The sequence below is a fragment of the Scardinius erythrophthalmus genome, assembly GCF_964197995.2.
Source record: "Scardinius erythrophthalmus genome assembly, chromosome: 5".
In the NCBI taxonomy this organism is placed as follows: Eukaryota; Metazoa; Chordata; class Actinopteri; order Cypriniformes; family Leuciscidae; genus Scardinius; species Scardinius erythrophthalmus.
Genome location: NC_138225.1, coordinates 42,890,117 through 42,909,257, shown reverse-complemented (window position 1 = coordinate 42,909,257; position 19,141 = coordinate 42,890,117). Strand labels below are relative to the sequence as shown.

Genomic DNA, 19,141 nt, shown 5'->3' with positions numbered 1-19,141 from the left:
CCTACACGTCATGACAGCTACTACACTAGTTAATGGCTCCCTCTGTCTGCAGGTCAATTAACCGCACTCCTACATGGAGTCAGGATGAATTTCATGGGATTTATAATTATAAGTAGCCTAGCACAATGTAAAAACTATGGTAGCCCTTTCATTCTAAATTCACACAAGGATGCGCACACACTAAATCTCACTGAGGAGTTGGACGCCAGAAGTCCATCATATAAAGCACCAGGAGACTCTGTCAAGCAATTTAGTTGGCCTACAAGGAAGAAAGAAGTCACTATTGTTCTCTTCATTTGAAAGAGGATTTTTCTCATTGAAGTTTGATTTGAGAAGAATAAATCCTCTTACCTGGCACGCTCAAAGGATTTGTTTGTCAACTTAAGACGGGATCGGAAGGATGGAATATAGTTTTTACATTGTGCATTGTGCATTTACATTTCATTCTAAATTCCCCAATGTTGCCTTCTAATTTGAAAGCCAACTACATGTTGTTATTGGTAATAGCCTATATTAATTGTTATTTTATTGTAGTTATCTCTTTCAACTCATCAATTAGCCAAAGAGGAAAAGATTTGGCACAATATAATATCACTGACCCGGAAACCTTTATTTGAAAAACAACTTAATACAGTTGGTCTGAAGCGATAGTCTACTGTTTAAAAGTTTTAAATATTGTCATTTTTCTTACAAACACCTATCGTTTCACATCAGAAGACATTGATCCATCCATTGGGGTCATATGGATTACTGTAGTTCCCTTTCGTTTAGTCACTACAAGTTACGTCAGTGACTCAAAGCTTTCGAGTTCTACAAAACGAGCTAATGGCAATGGAAATGCCATGGGTCTGCGGAATTTGCATAGCGCAACTCCGCCCCACCGCGTGGGTATAAAAGGAGGACGCTGGCAGTCTCGCATCATGTTTTTGCTTTTGAGCCAAGAGCTTCTCTTCACTCCTCTTCAAGCCTATATTTGAGTTCTTCGAGACTACGAGACGAGTGGCTCTCAAGTGTGTTGGTGCAACAGCGCGTTCCAGCAAGATCACATTGCCTGCTGCTGATCTGTGCAGTGATCTGCCAACAGTGTGTGTGCTTCTCCCTGGGCGCTTCAGTGCTCTGCTGAGCTTTCCTCTCTTTCCCCTCTTCTCACAAAAGAGCTTGTGTGTGGCACGTCTTTTTAAAGATGTCTCGCCCGTGTACTTATGGGTGCAGTCGGTTAATTTTGCCATCTGAGGGGCACAATCGCTACCTAGCGTGTTTGGGCTTAGATCACGCTCAGGCAGCGTTTGTGGATGAATCATGTTCTCATTGCGGGAACATGACCATCGTGGTGCTGCGGTCTAGACTCAATGACCTCCCTGGAGGTAGAGTCCCCTCTGCAACATCCTGATCTATCCCCTCCACGAGAGGCGATACTTTGGCTGGTGGCCAGGGTGACCTGAGGGTTACGGTGTGGAATAAAGCCCCGGGGATTCTTCCATGGGCCACACCCCCGTCTTGTGCACCACAACCTGAGAGTGTTCAGGCTGAGATTGCGGAACCATCTTTGGATGCTCCCCGCATCTCATTCGGCACTCCAGATGATGAGAGGATGTCCATCGCCGCATCACAAGGTGGGCTGGAGTCTTCCAGAGATGAAGACTCGGTTGTGCTGCTGCCTTCAGGAGTGCCAGCATTGCCCGAGTCTGATCTGAAATTGACAGCTTTGAAATTGAAATTGAATGGAACCCTCCACCCTGTCCCGAGTGCTCGCGACTGGATGATTGGTATTTGGGGGCGGCGAGTGCTGACGGCTGTCAGTGCCCACCCCCAATACCTTTCTTCCCGGAGGTGCATGAGGAGGTCACGAGGTCCTGGAAGTCACCATTGTCTTCCCGTAATCGTTCGGCGGCCTCCTCCGCCCTCTTTTCCCTCAATGGGGCCACGGCCAAAGGGTACACTGGGGTCCCCCTGGTGGAACGCTCTGTTGAGATGCAGTTGTGTCCTCAGAGTGCTTCTACCTGGGATGGTGATCCAAAGCACCCCTCCAAAGTCCACAGCTGTGGTCCAGGAGAGACACCTGTGGCTAAACCTGGCTGATATGCGAGAGGCTGAGCGGACCTGGTTCCTCAACTCTCCCATATCCCAGGCTGGCCTCTTCACCCAGACGCTGGCTTAGATGCCTCAGTCTGCTTGCTGTTGAGGGCGCCCTCCTGCGGCTCCCGCCCCGTCCCGCCCGGCCCCAGCAGCAGCCTTCACCTGGGCCGCGCCGTGGAAGTGGCCGCAGGAAGGCGCCCCAGCCCGTACCAGCCCTGCAGCCTGCCAAACGCCAGGCGAAGCGGCGCTCCTGATATGGGTAGCTCAGAGATGGGCTGCAGTTCTTCCGGGAGATAGTAGCAGGGCCACTCCTTCCCCCGGAAGGAGGGCTGGGGGAGAATCTTTTGTTTAACCACCTTAATGTGGCTAAAGGAAGAACTGACACCCCCATCTCTGAGCCCCCAGAGGCCGCGGACAGCAGTGTGCGACGCTCAGCCTCACCACTCTCGTTCCCCTCTGTCGCCAGACCCCTGTCAGAGCAGGCACACTGGCTTCTCAATCGAGTCCATGGGCATGGCAACAGGGCAATCAAGACGAATCTCGATCTTGGAGATGAAGATGCTGGATGTGTAGGTCCTGGGCTGGTGTGGTTACACGTGGTCTGCGGTTGTGAGGCCGGTTGGATGTACTGCCAAATTCTCTGAAGCGCCTTTGGAGACAGCTTATGGTAGAGAAATGAACATTCAATTCACGGGCAACAGCTCTGGTGGACATTCCTGCAGTCAGCATGCCAATTGCACACTCCCTCAAAACTTGCGACATCTGTGGCATTGTGCTGTTTGATAAAACTGCACATTTTAGAGTGGCCTTTTATTGTGGCCAGCCTAAGGCACACATGTGCAATAATCATGCTGTCTAATCAGCATCTTGATATGCCACACCTGTGAGGTGGATGGAAAGGAGAAGTGCTCACTAACACAGATTTAGACAGATTTGTGAACAATATTTGAGAGAAATAGGGCTTTTGTGTACATAGAAAAAGTCTTAGATCTTTGAGTTCAGCTCATGAAAAATGGGGGCAAAGACAAAAGTGTTGCGTTGTGTTCAGTGTATGTACTGTATATTGTCACTCAGATTTATACTCTGCATTCTACCCTAGATAAAATCCCTGTTGAACAGTGAACACTAGAATTGCCATTTTATAAATTGCCATTAGAGATCAGACAAGTTCATTTGTAACTACAGGAGGACAATTTTTTTTAGTTCAATTACAGACAAGCACAACGAAAAAAGTACAAGGCAAATACAAGGCATTGTGTTACAGTTCAGAGTATGTAAAACAAAGAATAACAACAACTAAAATGTAAAACATGGGATACAAGGTGCTATATAATATTAGGGCAGTTACATGATTTTGAAAAGCTTTAAAATTTGTATTGTTTTTATAAGCTTTTTGTTTTGTGATCTCATGTTTGAAAGAATTTCAAAGTATATTGTGAGATCACTATTATAAAAGGTAATATATGAGGTTTCTTTTGAGTTTTTTTTTTTTTTTTTATGAATATAAAACTTTGCCAAAATAATTAAAATATTAATATCATTTTGTTTTTCTGAAAAATATGGGTTTTGGAAACAAGGAAAAATTTCTTGAGGTTATAAATTAAGAGTTCTATTTAGGACAACTGCCACCAAAAAATCTCAAAAATAATAAACCACTCTGAAAAAAGATCACTGTTCCAAAGTCAAAGTTCATGGAGGGATTAGACACTTCACAACATTTTCATGTGTTTTAAAGAATTAAAACAACACCTCTGTGATCCAGAATCAACAAAAACTTTACTGTGTTCCACAGAGCTGGAAACTACAGTGGTTGCCATGAATCCACTTTCATCCAAGGCCAACACAGATGCATAACCTGGAGTCAAGAGCTCAGTCTTGGACACTGAGCAATGGAAAAAGCAGTGTGATCTGATGATTCAGATCAGATCTCATCCTATTTCATACTATATGTATGTTCTGGGAAAATCAGAAGAGGCCTTCAGTTGACATCTACTATGCTTGTCCTACAGCATTTAAACATTTAGGGCAACATTTGGAGCACAGGGTGCAGAACATATGTCCACCTTTCTTTCCTCAAAGAACTCAGGGTCCTGGTTGCATCTGAACATCAAGTAGTGACACAATCCAACATCAAATTTTCATGCCACTCAAATGCTGCTGTCATTAAGGTTAGGGTTAGTAGAATAAGTTGGCATGTAGTTGCATACTACTTAGTAGAAATAACGTATTACTCTTTTATGTACAAAAAACATCTTGCATTAAAGGTACTAGTGCAAAATGCCTGTGCAAAATCAGTTTTTGTGTGTGTTTTTAGTAATTGTTGGTTTGGTGCCCGTGAAAAAGAATGTGAACGCATTGAATAGGATATGTTTAGTTGGTGAATAGCATTGGCTACTATTACACAGTAACGTTAAGCGCACCAGAATGAAATATAATATTCAGAAGTAAACAGCATAGCTGACTTACAGATTCAGTTTACATCCACAAATGAATAAGTGTGTCGATTCAGGGAGCAGTGCAAAGTGCCCGTGCAAAATCAGTTTTTGTGTGTGTTTTTAGTAATTGTTGGTTTGGTGTGTTTGAGTGCTCATTGTTATAATTACACTGCAAAAGTTCAGTGACATTTTTATTTGTGCATGGTAGAAAGCAAATACTGATACTGACATAATGACATACAATAAATGTGGAAAATTTAACTACACGATTCAGGGAGCAGGATACACAGTGAACTCCGAGAAAACGCTTCTTACATGCTTCTTTTATCGATATATATTTAACAATATCTTTTGCATTTCTAATCCAAACAATGTCAAACTTGGCACTGCACTTACTCATGCCCGTAGTAAGACACCAGTCAAGTTTGAAATCCATCCGAGTAATGGTTCGAGAGATATGCGAATAACACACACAGACATAAACACACACAGACAGAAAGACGTTCCCGCAATTTATAGATAGATACTAGATGTACCGCATCGCGGTACAAAATATGACCGCCGCTCAGGCCTGCACTGGCTTTCCACAAAAATAAATGACGTGGAGTAATTTGGCTGTATTGCGTGTTTATGTATATACCTAAAAAAAGTAGTAGTATGTGCATGTCTGTCTGTGTGTGTGTGTGTGTTTGTGTATGTGTGTGTCTCTGTGTGTGTGTGCGTGTATGTATGTGTGCGTACATGTGTGCGCGTGTGTGTTTGTGTGTGTGTGTCTGTGCATGTGGATTTGTATGTGTGTGTATGGGTGTGTGTCTGTGCGTGTGGATGTCAGTGTGTGTGCATGCTTGCGTTTGTTTGTATTCCTGCATGTGTGTGTGTGACAGTATCATCCTAAACCAGCAACCCTTCGCTCAACAGCACCATCTACAGGCCGATGAGTGTACAGTCACTAAATGTGCACATAAATGAATTTATTTTATACCCCCCCATGGATGAAATTCTACGAAACTTAGCAGAGGATACCCCCAGAGGATGTCAAGTTAATCATACACATGAAATATGGTACAGTTCTGAACATCTCCACTGAAGATAGGGGCGATTAAAGCAGAATAATATTGCATTTTCATTTTTTATGGGAGGGGCGCAAATCACAAATGAGTGATTATGGGCTAGGTTGATGTGGACCCTTAAGAGCAACATACCATAAAAATTTCTTCATCCTCGGTGCCACGGTTCAGGTAGTTATTTAGGAAAAACTGCATTTTTTTGGGTTTGAGGGGGCCCAGCGCGAGGGGGCCCAGCGCGGGGGGGGGGGGGGGGGGCGGGGAGTGGCCCCCGGGGACCAAACGAAATTTTTCCGTAGAAGTCTAGTGGGGCTACATGCCCACCAAATTTCATGTTCCCCGGTGTTTCGGTGTCCCTGGTATCGTTGACGAAAAATTTACGGGGGCCCCAGCGCAGGGGGGGAAGTGGCCCCCGGGGACCAAACGAAATTTTTCCGTAAAAGTCTAGTAGACCAACATACCATAAAAATTTCTTCATCCTCGGTGCCACGGTTCAGGTAGTTATTTAGGAAAAACTGCATTTTTTTGGGTTTGGGGGGGCCCAGCGCGGGGGGGGAGTGGCCCCCGGGGACCAAACGAATTTTTTCCGTAGAAGTGTAGTGGGGCTACATGCCCACCAAATTTCATGTTCCCCGGTGCTTCGGTGTCCCTGGTATCGTTGACGAAAAATTCAGTTAGAGGATAGGAAAAAAAAAAAAAAAAAAAAACTTTGACAATCCCTATATGACCGCTTTCGCTAGCTATGCTAGCGGCGGTCATAATAATATACAGAAGTAAAAGCAACGTTTTAGGGAGCAGGCTACACAGTGAACTCCAAAAAAATGCTACGCTTGAGCAAACAGTTTGTGAATAGGTTAGGCTACTACAAATGATGGCCATGAATAAAATATAATATTCAGAAGTAATATAAACAGTGTAGCTGAGATAGTGTTTATGTCAAAATGTTTATTTTTAAACCACAACCTTCTTGCGGCTTCTTTGACCGATACAACCCTCTAATGTCAGAATGTTTATTTTTAAACCACAACCTTTTAAAAATGATATATTTAACGATATCTTTAGCATTTATACAAACAATGTCAAACTTGGCACTGCACTTACTCGTGCCCGCAGCAAGACACCTGTCAAGTTTGAAATCCATCGGACTAACGGTTCGAGAGATATGCGAATAACAGACACACACATAGACGTTTCTTTAATTTATAGATAGTTCACCCAAAAATGAAAATTCTGTCATTAATTACTCACCTTCATGTCGTTCCAAGCCCGTAAGACTTTAGTTTGATGAAATCTGAGAGCTTTCTGTCCCTCCATTGGCAGCTACACTACAGTTTTGACACTTCAAAAAGTTCATAAAGAGATTGTAAAACTAATCCATATGAATTGAGAGGTTTAGTCCAAATTTTCGGAATAGACTCGACTGCTTTATATAATGAACAGATTTAATTTAGTATTTAATTCACACACAAACTTCGATCCGCGAACATAAACATAAGTTCAACTGAACCTGCTTGACGGACAAGAACAAACCTCTTGCAGAATCTCAGAATCTCACACGAGAATGAACCTCATTGGTTCTCTCACATCAAGTGAACATGCTTGAGCTTCCGTTTACCATGACTGATGTGTGAGTTGATGAATGTTTATATGTGAATAAAAGCCTAAATTCAATCTAATCATCATATAAAGTGATCATTAAGCAAAAGAGGGACAAACCCAACATAAATGTTTATTTATTTTTTCACTAAATTTTTCCCTCAAATTGTTAGGCTGATAATTTGAATTACAAAATGTGTAATTCAAAAATGTAATTTGTATTTGAATTTAAAACACAATCTCAAAAGCATTTTCACTAGACCCTACTATATTTTACAAACCAAAAAGATTGCAACAAGAGATTACAAACATGTCATAATTTTATTAATTTGCACAATGAACAATTTGTGCCTTTGACATCATCGTTTTTCTGGTCTCCGCTTACTGGTTTTTGACTATTGAGTGGTCTTAGGTAGTCTGTAGACACCAGTGGACACAATAAGCTGGTGGGCTCTGACTTTCTTCTGCAGGAAGGCCTGCAGCTCATTCACATCCATCTCAGTGACTCCAGGCCCGGCGGCCACAAACATTCGAAGCATGGAGTGGATCCTCTCCAAAGTCATGCTCTCCAGGTTAGTCAGCATGGCCTGAATGTAGGCCCAGAACAGCTGAGAAACAACAAGGGAAAATAGTTTATCATTAACTTTGCATTACATGCAAGTAAGGCCCTGAGCAGTGTTACATTACTGCGTTATGACGGTAACACTTTACAATAAGGTTTGTTAGTTAACATTAGTTAACTACATAAGTTAACATGAACTAATAATGAACTGCACGTATACAGCATTTATTAATCTTTGTTAATGTTAATTTCAACATTTACTAATACTTTGTTAAAATCTTGTTAACATTAGTTAATGCACTGTGAACTAACATGAACTAACAGCTGTATTTTTATTAACTAACGTTAACAAAGATTAACAAATACAGTAACACATGGATTGCTAATGGTTGGTTCATGTTAGTTAATACATTATCTAATGTTAACTAATGAACCTTATTGTGAAGTGTTACCGTTATGACAAGTGTTGGAATTGTATAACCAACCTGTAGTTTCTCTTCTCTCTGTTCAGACTGTGTTGCAGTGTTGGAGTCTCCCTCCTCATCACTGTCTATGAGCATGACACTTCTGTCAGATCTCTCTCTGCAAGAGCTTGTCTCCTGGACAGTATATCGACCTCCGGCTTCCTCCCGCAGCACACCCTGCTGTTGCCACAGCGCCAACTTCCTGCGCACCATCTCTTGAGGTACGCCCAGGACGCCACTCAGCTCTTCCAAGGTCCATGTGCCTAATAAAGAAAAACAATCAAGATTACGTCACTTATTGGCGCACTAGGTAGTGCTTATACTCAGCATTTCAGCACTTCCAGTTCCATTGTCCCGAAGTTGGTGGGAAGTTAAATGGCTGAAATAAGATCTGTGATTGACACAAGCTCAAGATATTTTCAAATTTAATTCTACAACATAAAATACATCAGTAATAGCTACTAATAGCTATTTTTACTTGGTCTTAAAAAAAGCCATTTGCTAACAAGTGGCTAAATGTGACAACAGATGTTGTTGTGCACATTAAACGTCATCACACCAAACAGGAAAACTGCTAAATATGCTCACTAGTCCATTTTCAAGTCAAGTCACCTTTATTTATGTAGCGCTTTAAACAAGATGGATTGTTTCAAAGCAGCTTTACAGTGATGACAGGAAAATTATGCATTACGGCTGTTGTTCAGCTGAAGTCAGTTCAGTGTGATTATAAACACAGCCTCGTTGTGTTTATAATCACGCTCTTGCAAACTATTCTAACTCAAACTTTCAGGGAAATTTTATTTTTATTTTTATAAAGACTGAAAGAGTTCTCGATAGCTAAGGGATGGTTACGCTAATGTCATATGACTGTGTGTGGTCATACAGATATAAAACGGATGAACAAATGATAAAGCTCGGGTTGCTGAATATTCGATCCCTTGCTTCAAAAGCACTTATTGTTAATGATATGATTACAGATCATAACCTAGATGTGCTGTGTTTGACAGAAACCTGGCTAAAACCATACGCTTACATTACTTTAAATAAATCCACCCCCCAAGATTACTGTTATAAACATGATCCTCGTCTGAAAGGCAAAGGTGTTGCTGTAATTTATAGTAATATCTTCAGAATTACTGAGAAGTCTTGTTTTAAATATTATTATTTTGAAGTATTGGTGCTTAATGTAACACTATCTAGTGTAAATGATAAATCACATTTGAGATTTGTGCTGGCTACTGTATACAGGCCACCAGGGCGCCATACAGACTTTATTCAAAGAATTTGCTGACTTTCTATCAGAGTTAGTACTGGCTGCAGATAAAGTCCTAATTGTTGGTGATTTTAATATACATGTAGATAACGAAAAAGATGCATTGGGATTGGCATTTAAAGACATTCTGAACTCTATTGGAGTTAGATAACACGTGTGAGGACCTATTCATTGTCGTAATCATACTCTAATCATACTCTAGATCTAATATTATCACATGGAATCAATATTGATGCCGTTGAAATTCTACAGCAGAGCGATGACATCTCAGATCATTATCTAGTCTTGTCTCTCCTTTTAGCCAAGGCTGCAAAGTCGACTCCGTGTTACAAATATGTTAGACCTATCACTTCTGCCACTAAAGATTGCTTTATTATTAATATTCCTGATCAGTTTCATCTCCTCAGCATTCCAGATAGCTTAGAAGAACTCAATTTTGCGACAGAAACATTTAACACTCTCTTTTCCAGCACCTCTTTGCTCTTTGATGCCAATCTTTCATTTGAAAGTCACGTGTCTAGTATCTGTAAAACCGCATTTTTCCATCTTAAAAATATATCTAAATTATGTCATATGCTCTAACTGACAAATGTGGAACAATTAGTTCATGCGTTCATGACATCAAGGCTACACTATTATTGTAATGCTCTTATGGGTGGTTGCCCTGCACGCTTAATAAACAAACTACAGCTTACCAGAACTAGGAAGTATGACCATATTAGCCCCATTCTGTCAACACTGCATTGGCTCCCTATTAAACATTGTATACATTTTAAAATATTGCTGATTACTTTCAAAGCACTAAATGGTTTAGCTCTGCAGTACTTGAGCGAGCTCTTAACGCATTATAGTCCTTCACGTCTATTGCAATCTCAAAATTCCGGCTAGCTGATAATACCTAGAACATCAAAATCGACCGCTGGCGGTAGATCCTTTTCCTATGTAGCACCCTATGTCAGTTCAAATCTAGACTAAAAACACATCTCTTTGACCTAGCATACACATAACACATTATAAACTTCTATAATTCAATGTTAGGCTGCATAGTCTAGGTCAGCCGGAACCGGGAACACTTCCCATAAATCCTGATGTACTTGTTACATCATAAGAAGAATAGTGTCTATGCTAATATTAGTCTCTCTGTTTATCCCAAAGTTTACCGCAGTCCGCCGTATCCAGATCTGATGAAGGACCTGCGCCTGGACACGACAACAACGCAGTCCTGAAGTGTCAACTAGTCTCTCCCCTGTGAAGGCCTCCTTCCCTTCACCTCTGTACAGATAAAACGTTGCCGGGATAATTCCGGTTCACGTGGCTACGTGGAAGCGATAAAAATTCTGAATTTTAAGGCCAGACAAGTAGTTTGTTGATGGTTGGCACATATATATTCAAACGTGCATACCTATAGACTAAACACGTAATGTGCATGTGCACACCGTCAGCGTTCTCACAGGTTCACGTTTTTGAAGAAAACTTAAGGGTTTTCTGTTAGAACAGTGTCGTGTTAGCGGCCTCTAAGTTAATAACTAATGATCGTTGTGACGGAAATGAATCAAACAAAACTAACTTTTGCTGGACAATAACGACACTCGGTTACTAACGTAACCCCGGTTCTCTCTAGAGAGGGAACGAGTGTTGCGCAAGTTTAGCTTACGCTACGGGAAAACTCCTTTTCTCGAGAATACTGAAGCAAAAAATTATCCTTTAATTTTTAGAATGTAAAACGCATTTGCTGCAGCAGGCAGACATAGGCGAGACAGTTCGAGACTGCTGCAACCTATCAGTGTGTCTTGGCATGACTCCAGCGCCAATGAGAAGCCTTCCCGCGCTGTCATCATAGCCCGCCAAAACAGGGTGTGGCTTCGCCTATAAAACCCCCCTGCACAGGTTGCACAAGTGATTTCAGTCGACTAGAAGCGAAACCAAGTGCAGCACAAGCACGGCAGGCTACGCAACACTCGTTCCCTCTCTAGAGAGAACCGAGGTTACGTTAGTAACCGAGTGTCGTTTTCTTACGAGAGTACTCTCGTGTTGCGTAAGTTTAGCTTACGCTATGGGAACCCTATGTAAAACGCCGTGCGTGCTGAACTTGAAACACTTATGTCCCAAGGGTAGTGGCCCGGGGCTCATGTAAGTGAAGTGAACACAGCGGCATAACAGGGCGGGACGACTCGGTTGTTATGAGATAGGTGCATTAACGCGTATCTATACAGTTAAGACAGAATGACCACCTTAAACTGCATGGGCCACAGGACTTGCAGTATATCAACAGTCTAATCAAACTGAGTTGGGTAGACAACGTTAATATAGCATTATATACTGAGAGCAGTCTGGCCTGTAATGCGGGTACTTCCAGGTTATAAAACCTTACAAATGTAGACAGCGAGGCCCAGCCTGCTGCCATACAAGTGTCATGGATAGAAACCCCACTTGACCATGCCCACGACGAGGCCATGCCTCTAGTCGAGTGGGCCCTTACCCCCAAAGGGCAGTTTAGACCCTTGGATGCATAAGTTGACGCGATAGCGTCCACTATCCATCTGGACAGGGTCTGTTTCGAGAAGGCTAGCCCTTTAATGCGGCCACCGAACGAAACGAAAAGCTGCTCCGATTGCCTGAAAGCGGCGGAGCGCTCTACATAAATACTTAATGCCCTCACCGGGCAGAGAAGGTTAACCCCTGCCTCACTATCAGACGTAGGGAGGACCGAGAGGGAGATAACTTGCGCTCTGAAGGGAGTCGTAAGCACTTTAGGGACATAACCGTGTCTTGGTTTGAGGATGACTTTAGAGTCATTTGGCCCAAATTCCAAGCACGTAGCGCTTACTGAAAGCGCGTGCAGGTCGCTCACCCGTTTTACTGAGGCTAGCGCCAACAGAAAAGCGGTTTTAAACGATAGGTATTTTAACTCTACCGTGTGCAGTGGTTCAAACGGTTCGCCTTTCATGGCCTCGAGGACCGTGGAAAAGGTCCCAAACCGGAACCGAGGGTGGCCGAGGAGGATTCATCCACCTAGCGCCCCTGAGGAAACGAATTATGAGGTCGTTCTTTCCTAACGACTGGCCATTTGCAAGGTTTGTGAACGCTGCTATGGCCGCCACGTACACTTTGAGCGTGGAAGGGGATCTCCCGCTATCCAACAGCTCTTGTAGGAAAGAAAGAACCACCGTTACCTCACCTTTTAGCGGGTTTAAATCATGAGCTGAGCACCACTCAGCGAACACTGACCATTTAGAGTTGTAAAGCCGTCTAGTAGACGGAGCTCTTGCCTCTGTGATCGTGTTCAGCACTCCGTCTGGGAGGTGCAGTGGTAGTAGTTGATCGCCCACACATGCAGAGCCCACAGCTCGGGGTATGGGTGCCAGATCGTTCCCTGGGCCTGAGACAACAGGTCTTTCCTCAGCGGAATCGGCCATGGAGCCGCGCTCTCTAGTTCCTTCAGTTCTGGGAACCAGACTTGATTCTCCCATAGCGGAGCTATGAGAAGTATCGAGCATTTGCTCTCCCGGAGTCGTTTGATTACCTGTGGTAACAGAGCGACCGGGGGAAATGCATACAGAGGGCGTCTGGGCCAGTTTTGGGCCAGCGCGTCCATTTCTTTCGAGAAGAACATTGGGCAGTGAGTGTTGGCTTGCGACGCGAACAGGTCTACCTCTGCTCTGCCGAAAATGTCCCAGATATTTCGCACCATGAGGGGGTGCAGGGACCACTCTCCTGGGGAGAGCTTTGCCCTGGATAGCATATCTGGTCCCACGTTCAGGACGCCCGGCACATGCGCCGCTCTCAGCGAGCGCAGATTGTGCTGGCTCCATATGAGGAGGCGCTTTGCTATTGCAAACAGGCTCCGGGATTTGAGGCCGCCCTGGCGATTTATGTAGGGACACCACTGACGTGTTGTCTGTTCTGACTAGAACGTGGTGGTTCCTCAGCACAGGGAGGAAGAACTGAAGGGCATTCTCGACCGCTTTCATCTCTAGACAGTTTATGTGGAGACGCTTCTCCGCGTCTGACCACAGACCCATAGAAGGTCTCCCCTCGTATAGGGCGCCCCAACCCGTGTTGGACGCGTCTGTCGAGACCACTTTGATTCGTGAAGCGATGCTCAGGTTCACGCCGGACTGGTACCAGCCGGGTCTCATCCACGGTTTCAGTGCGGAAACGCATGTCTGATTCACTGTGAGACAGAGCAGACCTGAAGTCCATGCTCGCGCTGGTACTCACCGTCTCAACCATAGTTGAAAAGGGCGCATATTCATCAAACCCAGCTGCAGTACCGACGATGCTGAGGCCATGAGACCCATCATCCTCTGGAACACTCTGAGGGGGAGATGTTTCCCCACAGTGAATGTCGCTGCCAGGCACTGTATCACTGCCGCGCGTTCCTGTGTCAGGCGCGCCCTCATACAGCTGGAGTCCAATTCTATCCCCAGAAAGAAGATTTTCTGGCTGGGAAGTAGAATGCTTTTGGTCCAGTTGACTCTGAGACCCAACTGCTCGAGATGGGTCAGCAGTAGTGTTCTGTGTAACACCAATTCTTCTTTTGACTGTGCTAAAATCAGCCAGTCGTCCAGATAGTTCAGGACTCTCAAGCCCCTTCGTCTGAGGGGCGCGAGCGCCATGTCCATGCACTTCGTAAATGTACGAGGTGCCAAAGACAGGCCGAAGGGAAGAACGGTGTACTGATAAGCCTGACCCTCGAAGGCGAACCTCAAGAACGGCCTGTGACGGTCTGCTATTTGGATCTGAAAATAAGCATCCTTCAGATCCACTGATATAAACCAGCCCCCGGTCTGGTTGTAATCATTTTGAACGAGCGCTTCTTCAGCGCTTTGTTCAAGTGTCTGAGATCTAGTATAGGGCGGAGCCCGCCATCCTTCTTTGGTACTAAGAAGTAACAGCTGTAAAACCCCGACTCACTTTCTGCCGAGGGGACAGTTTCCACCGCCCCTTTTCTCAGTAAATTCGCTATCTCGGTGCTTAGTAGGTGTGCTACTTCCTGATTCACAGAGGTTTCGACCCGGGCTATGAAGCGCGGTGGTCTGCGAGCGAACTGTAGCGAGTATCCCTGTTTCACTATATTTTCACCCATTTCGAAGCCCCTGGAATGCTTTCCCACGCTCTCGCGTGAAGGGCCAGGGGTAGAATGGAATCTGGGTTCTGGTCACTCAAAATCGGGGACCCGGAGACCCAGCCATGATGACGTACTTCGTTCATCATGTTCATTTCGAGTGGGGCATACAGTGCTTCGCGCAGTATTTCTGTAACTGGCAGCCCGGCCGTGAGCGCGGGCAGCTGCTTTGATACAGATACAGCTCTGTGAGTCTGTTCACAAAGTGTGTGCGCTGATAGGCAGACACGTGACCTGCACTCACCACACTGCCAGCGCGCGCGCTCACACATTGAGGCTCTACGTGTGTGCGTGGCGCGGATACAGCCATATTCACAAGTGTGTAAGAGTGAACACTGGGGAGTGGGTACAGTTCTTACACTTAGCGGTCGGGCGGCTTGAGACAGCTTTATTGTGTTCGACCTTGGATGAGTGTGACACACAGTGAGGGTAGTGTTTTCGTGTGGGGTGGGCACTGGGCAGTGGGCACCTGTCCTACATTTAAGACACCTTCGGCCTGAGCCGGAATATATCATTCATATGTGCCGCCAGAGCCGGGATCGTACACGGGTCTCCGGCGCGAAAGCCTATATTTCGCCACAGGGGGGAAATGACGTAAGCTTTCAGTTAGTGTGAGCAGATAAGAGAGCGTCATGTGAATCATGCGGAGGGCACCGGCGTGGGCTCATATGTTTAAAATGCTCATAATACTCGAGCCCCGCCATTTGAACGGGAGGGCGCGAGGGGCGGGCTCGCTTTCTGTACGTAAGAAAGCTGGCCGTGACAGAGCAACATATGAACGGGAGGGCACGAGGGGCGGATTCGCTTTCTGTATGTAAGAAAGCTGGCCGCGAGCTCACGATGCACGCGGGGTGCACTTGGAACGAGGCATTTGAAACAACGCCACGTTTTTGAGGCGGACTTGATGGCGAACAAAGCCCGCAGGGTCGAGAGAGGCAAAGATTCGCATTCACAGCAGCCGCCGTCGGCGAGTGCGTGGTCCGCGTGTTCTTTTCACAGGCAGGAAGCGCACAACTCGTGGCGGTCCCCGTTGCTGAGCCGCAGAACATGATAGGCAATGAAAAATGCCTTTGCTCTTTTAATGAGAGAACGCATGTGCCGCAGAGGCGAACACACACGGAGCAGTGAAAAGGATATGAGCGCCGGATAGCGCAGCAGATACAGCGAGCGAAGGTGGTGAATATCCAGCCGGGTCCTTGACTCAAGCTCGTCCCCCTGAGATGCTGTTCAACGGCGTTGCTTCTCTCTCGTAGATCCAGCGAAATCCTTCGCTGAAAGGAGACGAAATCACTTGTGCAACCTGTGCAGGGGGGGTTTATAGGCGAAGCCACACCCTGTTTTGGCGGGCTATGATGACAGCGCAGGAAGGCTTCCCATTGGCGCTGGAGTCATGCCAAGAAGCACTGATAGGTTGCAGCAGTTGCCGCAGAGCAGCCAATAGGCGCGTGAGCTGTCTCGCCTATGTCTGCCTGCTGCAGCAAATGCGTTTTACATTCTAAAAATTAAAGGATCATTTTTTGCTTCAGTATTCTCGAGAAAAGGAGTTTTCTCGTAGCGTAAGCTAAACTTACGCAACACGAGAGTACTCTCGTAAGAGAACTTTATTATAGAGCTGCTATAAAGCCAAAACAATCTCTGTTACTTTAATTTCCTATTATCACTGTAAAGCTGAGTGTTTTTTTAAAGTTGTTAAAAGCGCAATTTAAATGAAGGTGACTTGACTTGTGGTGTAGTTTGTTCATGGCTAAGTCTAGCTTTTTACTGTTCCATTTACACTTGGCCATATATACGTGTCCCTGCAAACTTTCCATCCGATCTTCAATTCCTGCGCTATATGCAAAGTTAACTTCACATCAACGCAACCAACAGGTATGAGCTGCATTTTATTTGTGATCAGCTAATTTCAAGATCAAATACCATAGTAGGAGAGAGAGTGGCATCAGCACTGGTGAGATAATGTAGTCTCACTACTACAACCCGTCTCCATACTGGCGTGATGACTCCGATCTTCAACCAGATAGAACTGGAAAAATATTCTGAATGGTCTGATCCAACCTGACTTCTGACCTGTAATGCTGCCTGAATCATAAACACACTGTTCGTTCGTTGGCCAGAGGAGAGCTGTCATATCTGGCTACCGGGAGCCGGTACCCTATAACATGCTCTCACACATTTATTTTTTTACCATTTCAGGAGGAGTAAAATTTACATATATGTGGTTTCAACAAACAGATGCATTTACACTTGTCCAGTTTTGTTTGGAATGAGTCTCAAACCACCTCCTGAAGTGTTTGAGTGATTGGATTTAAATCCATCTCAAATGTGTTTCGGAGGGCATTTACACCTGATTTTTTTATGATCTAATACCTATCTAAGTCTCACCTCTGAGTCATCTTAATCTACATCTCCTTCCCTCTCCCTTCACCCCCTCTCTCTCATGCTCAGATGATCACCTGATTTCACCCAAGAAAATGTATAGTTTAATGTGAATGATTATCACAGAGTATATTCATGTTTGGTATCGTTTCAAATGTCACAGTGCGACTGGTACAATTCTCTCATTTCAGAATAAGTAAAACAAAAGGTAATAAGGTTTTAAGAGTTTACACACAAAGAGAGATAGTCTCTCAAGCAAATGGTCTCCCACCCCCATGAAGGTGTGATCTCTGAATGCAAATTTACTATTGTTAGCACATGTTTACATGTGAAATAGGTCTGTCTATTTAATGGAGTACAGCAGGGAGATCGGGGCATTTTCTGTACTTAAGATCGGTCCGTGAGGCTGAGATAGATCTCTCAGCCTCACGTATTTCTTAAAGTTGGGTTTGCATCTTCTCTCTATTCCAGAGCATTTGATGTTTTGTATCGATTATCTTTGAATTGATTATGAAATTGGCATGATACATTTACCTGACATAATAAATTGTTACATTTGATTATTCTAACTGACTTTGACATTATTTTCATTGAAGAGGTAAACGGAATAGTCAAACATTAGCTCACTTTTAGTGAGGCACAGATATTATTAAAACCTTTCATTTATGGAGTCAGATTAAATAAACGCGTTAATATATGATTAATATATTACAAATTTAACCAACCAATACTTTGCATGAGTGAGGACAGAACACGTGAGACCTTCCCCGTATATTGGCGAACCGGCAGATTGGACCAATATAGCGGGCCTTACATAGGTGTAAACAGGTCCTGTATTATTCTTCACCCAAAATGAAATGCTTTTTACTTCATGTAGAAAACCGTAGCCATTTTTACAAAAGTTCTTTTGTGTTCCATAAAAAAATCCTATACAGGTTTGGAATGACATAAGGGTGAAGAAATAATTTTTGGGTAAACTAATTTTCCACACCTTTGTCCTGGAAGTGTAAAATAATGGCAGCATGGATAGGAGACACGGTGAGGTTTGCGATGGTTCTGTCCTCCAGCTCCACATCCAGCGTAACTGAACCCAGGTGAGGCTTCCACCTCAGAGTCCTCATGGCCTGCACAAAAAAAAAAAATATATATATATATATATATATATATATATATATATTGCTTAAGATATTTCTATATTACACTGGAATCATAAAGACAAATCAGGTGAGAAATCCTGTATAATCATGACGAACTAAAGAATCTAATCAAACTCTTGGTACTGTGTTGGGTGAACACTTTGGGCCTTATCATATATTCGGTGCAGCATGCTGCGCCAGGCGCGACACAAGTGTTTTTTGCTAGTTTCAGCCCGACGCAGTTATCACTTTCACGTCCTGCACCAACTTGTTTAAATAGCAAATACATTTGCGCCCATTTGTGCGCCCATGGGCGCGCTGGTCTAAAAACGAGGCGTGTTCAGGCGCATTGTTGGTGCGTTGCTATTTTAAGGTAACAGAAATAGACTGTGCCATTGACCAACAAAAACCAGTATTAGTATTAATTATTTTAATACGCAGTATTATAATTTTTTTGTTATTTAAAGGGAGCATTAGTAATATGCGTCTATAGGCAGGTGCACAACTAGCGTGGCCATACGTCCAGATTTTGGTCGGACAGTCCGGATTTTAAGCCCCCTGTCCGACGTCCGGCGCAACCTCAAGCCGAACACTCATTTGTCCTTCTTTTTGGAGTTGCACTGAATCGGCAAAAAAAAAACAGCTGTAGAATCTTTATTGTAAGATCTCTGGTCAAACAAATGATTGGCTGAAAGCGTTGTCAAATAAATATCTGATATATCATTGGTTAAAAACGTAAACAAGCCTCCACGACGTGGAGTCCACGTGCTGGCTACGTCATATCATAATGTTAACATGCCGAAACGTCAGACCTCATTTAATCCAGAATGGACAAAAGAGCGCGAATTTGGCCATGATGACTCTAGAGGTGCTGTTGTCGCCTGAGCTGCTGCAAAGGGTGCACTTCTTTGTTAAGAACTGAAATGTGTATTCATTTATTTTTCGCATTCATTATTTGTTTATTTGTGTATTTCTGTTATTTCCAGAAGTCCAAAAATGTTGTTTTCTGGCACTGTGCACTTTTCAAGACA

The 19,141-nt window shown here is 44.0% G+C and overlaps 1 protein-coding gene across 1 annotated transcript in view; it reads right to left on the bottom strand.

Moving 5' to 3' along the window:
• Window positions 1–7,288: 7,288 nt before the first annotated feature.
• The window catches only part of anapc2 (anaphase promoting complex subunit 2), a 23,840-nt gene continuing 11,987 nt past the window's right edge, over window positions 7,289–19,141 (bottom strand). The window contains exons 12-14 of the mRNA XM_081365691.1: window positions 17,966–18,098; window positions 8,219–8,460; window positions 7,289–7,779 (exon numbers count right to left, since the gene is read on the bottom strand). Of these exons, the coding sequence (XP_081221817.1) occupies window positions 7,567–7,779; window positions 8,219–8,460; window positions 17,966–18,098 (588 nt within the window). The 3' untranslated portion in view covers window positions 7,289–7,566. The remainder of the gene's footprint in view (window positions 7,780–8,218; window positions 8,461–17,965; window positions 18,099–19,141) is intronic.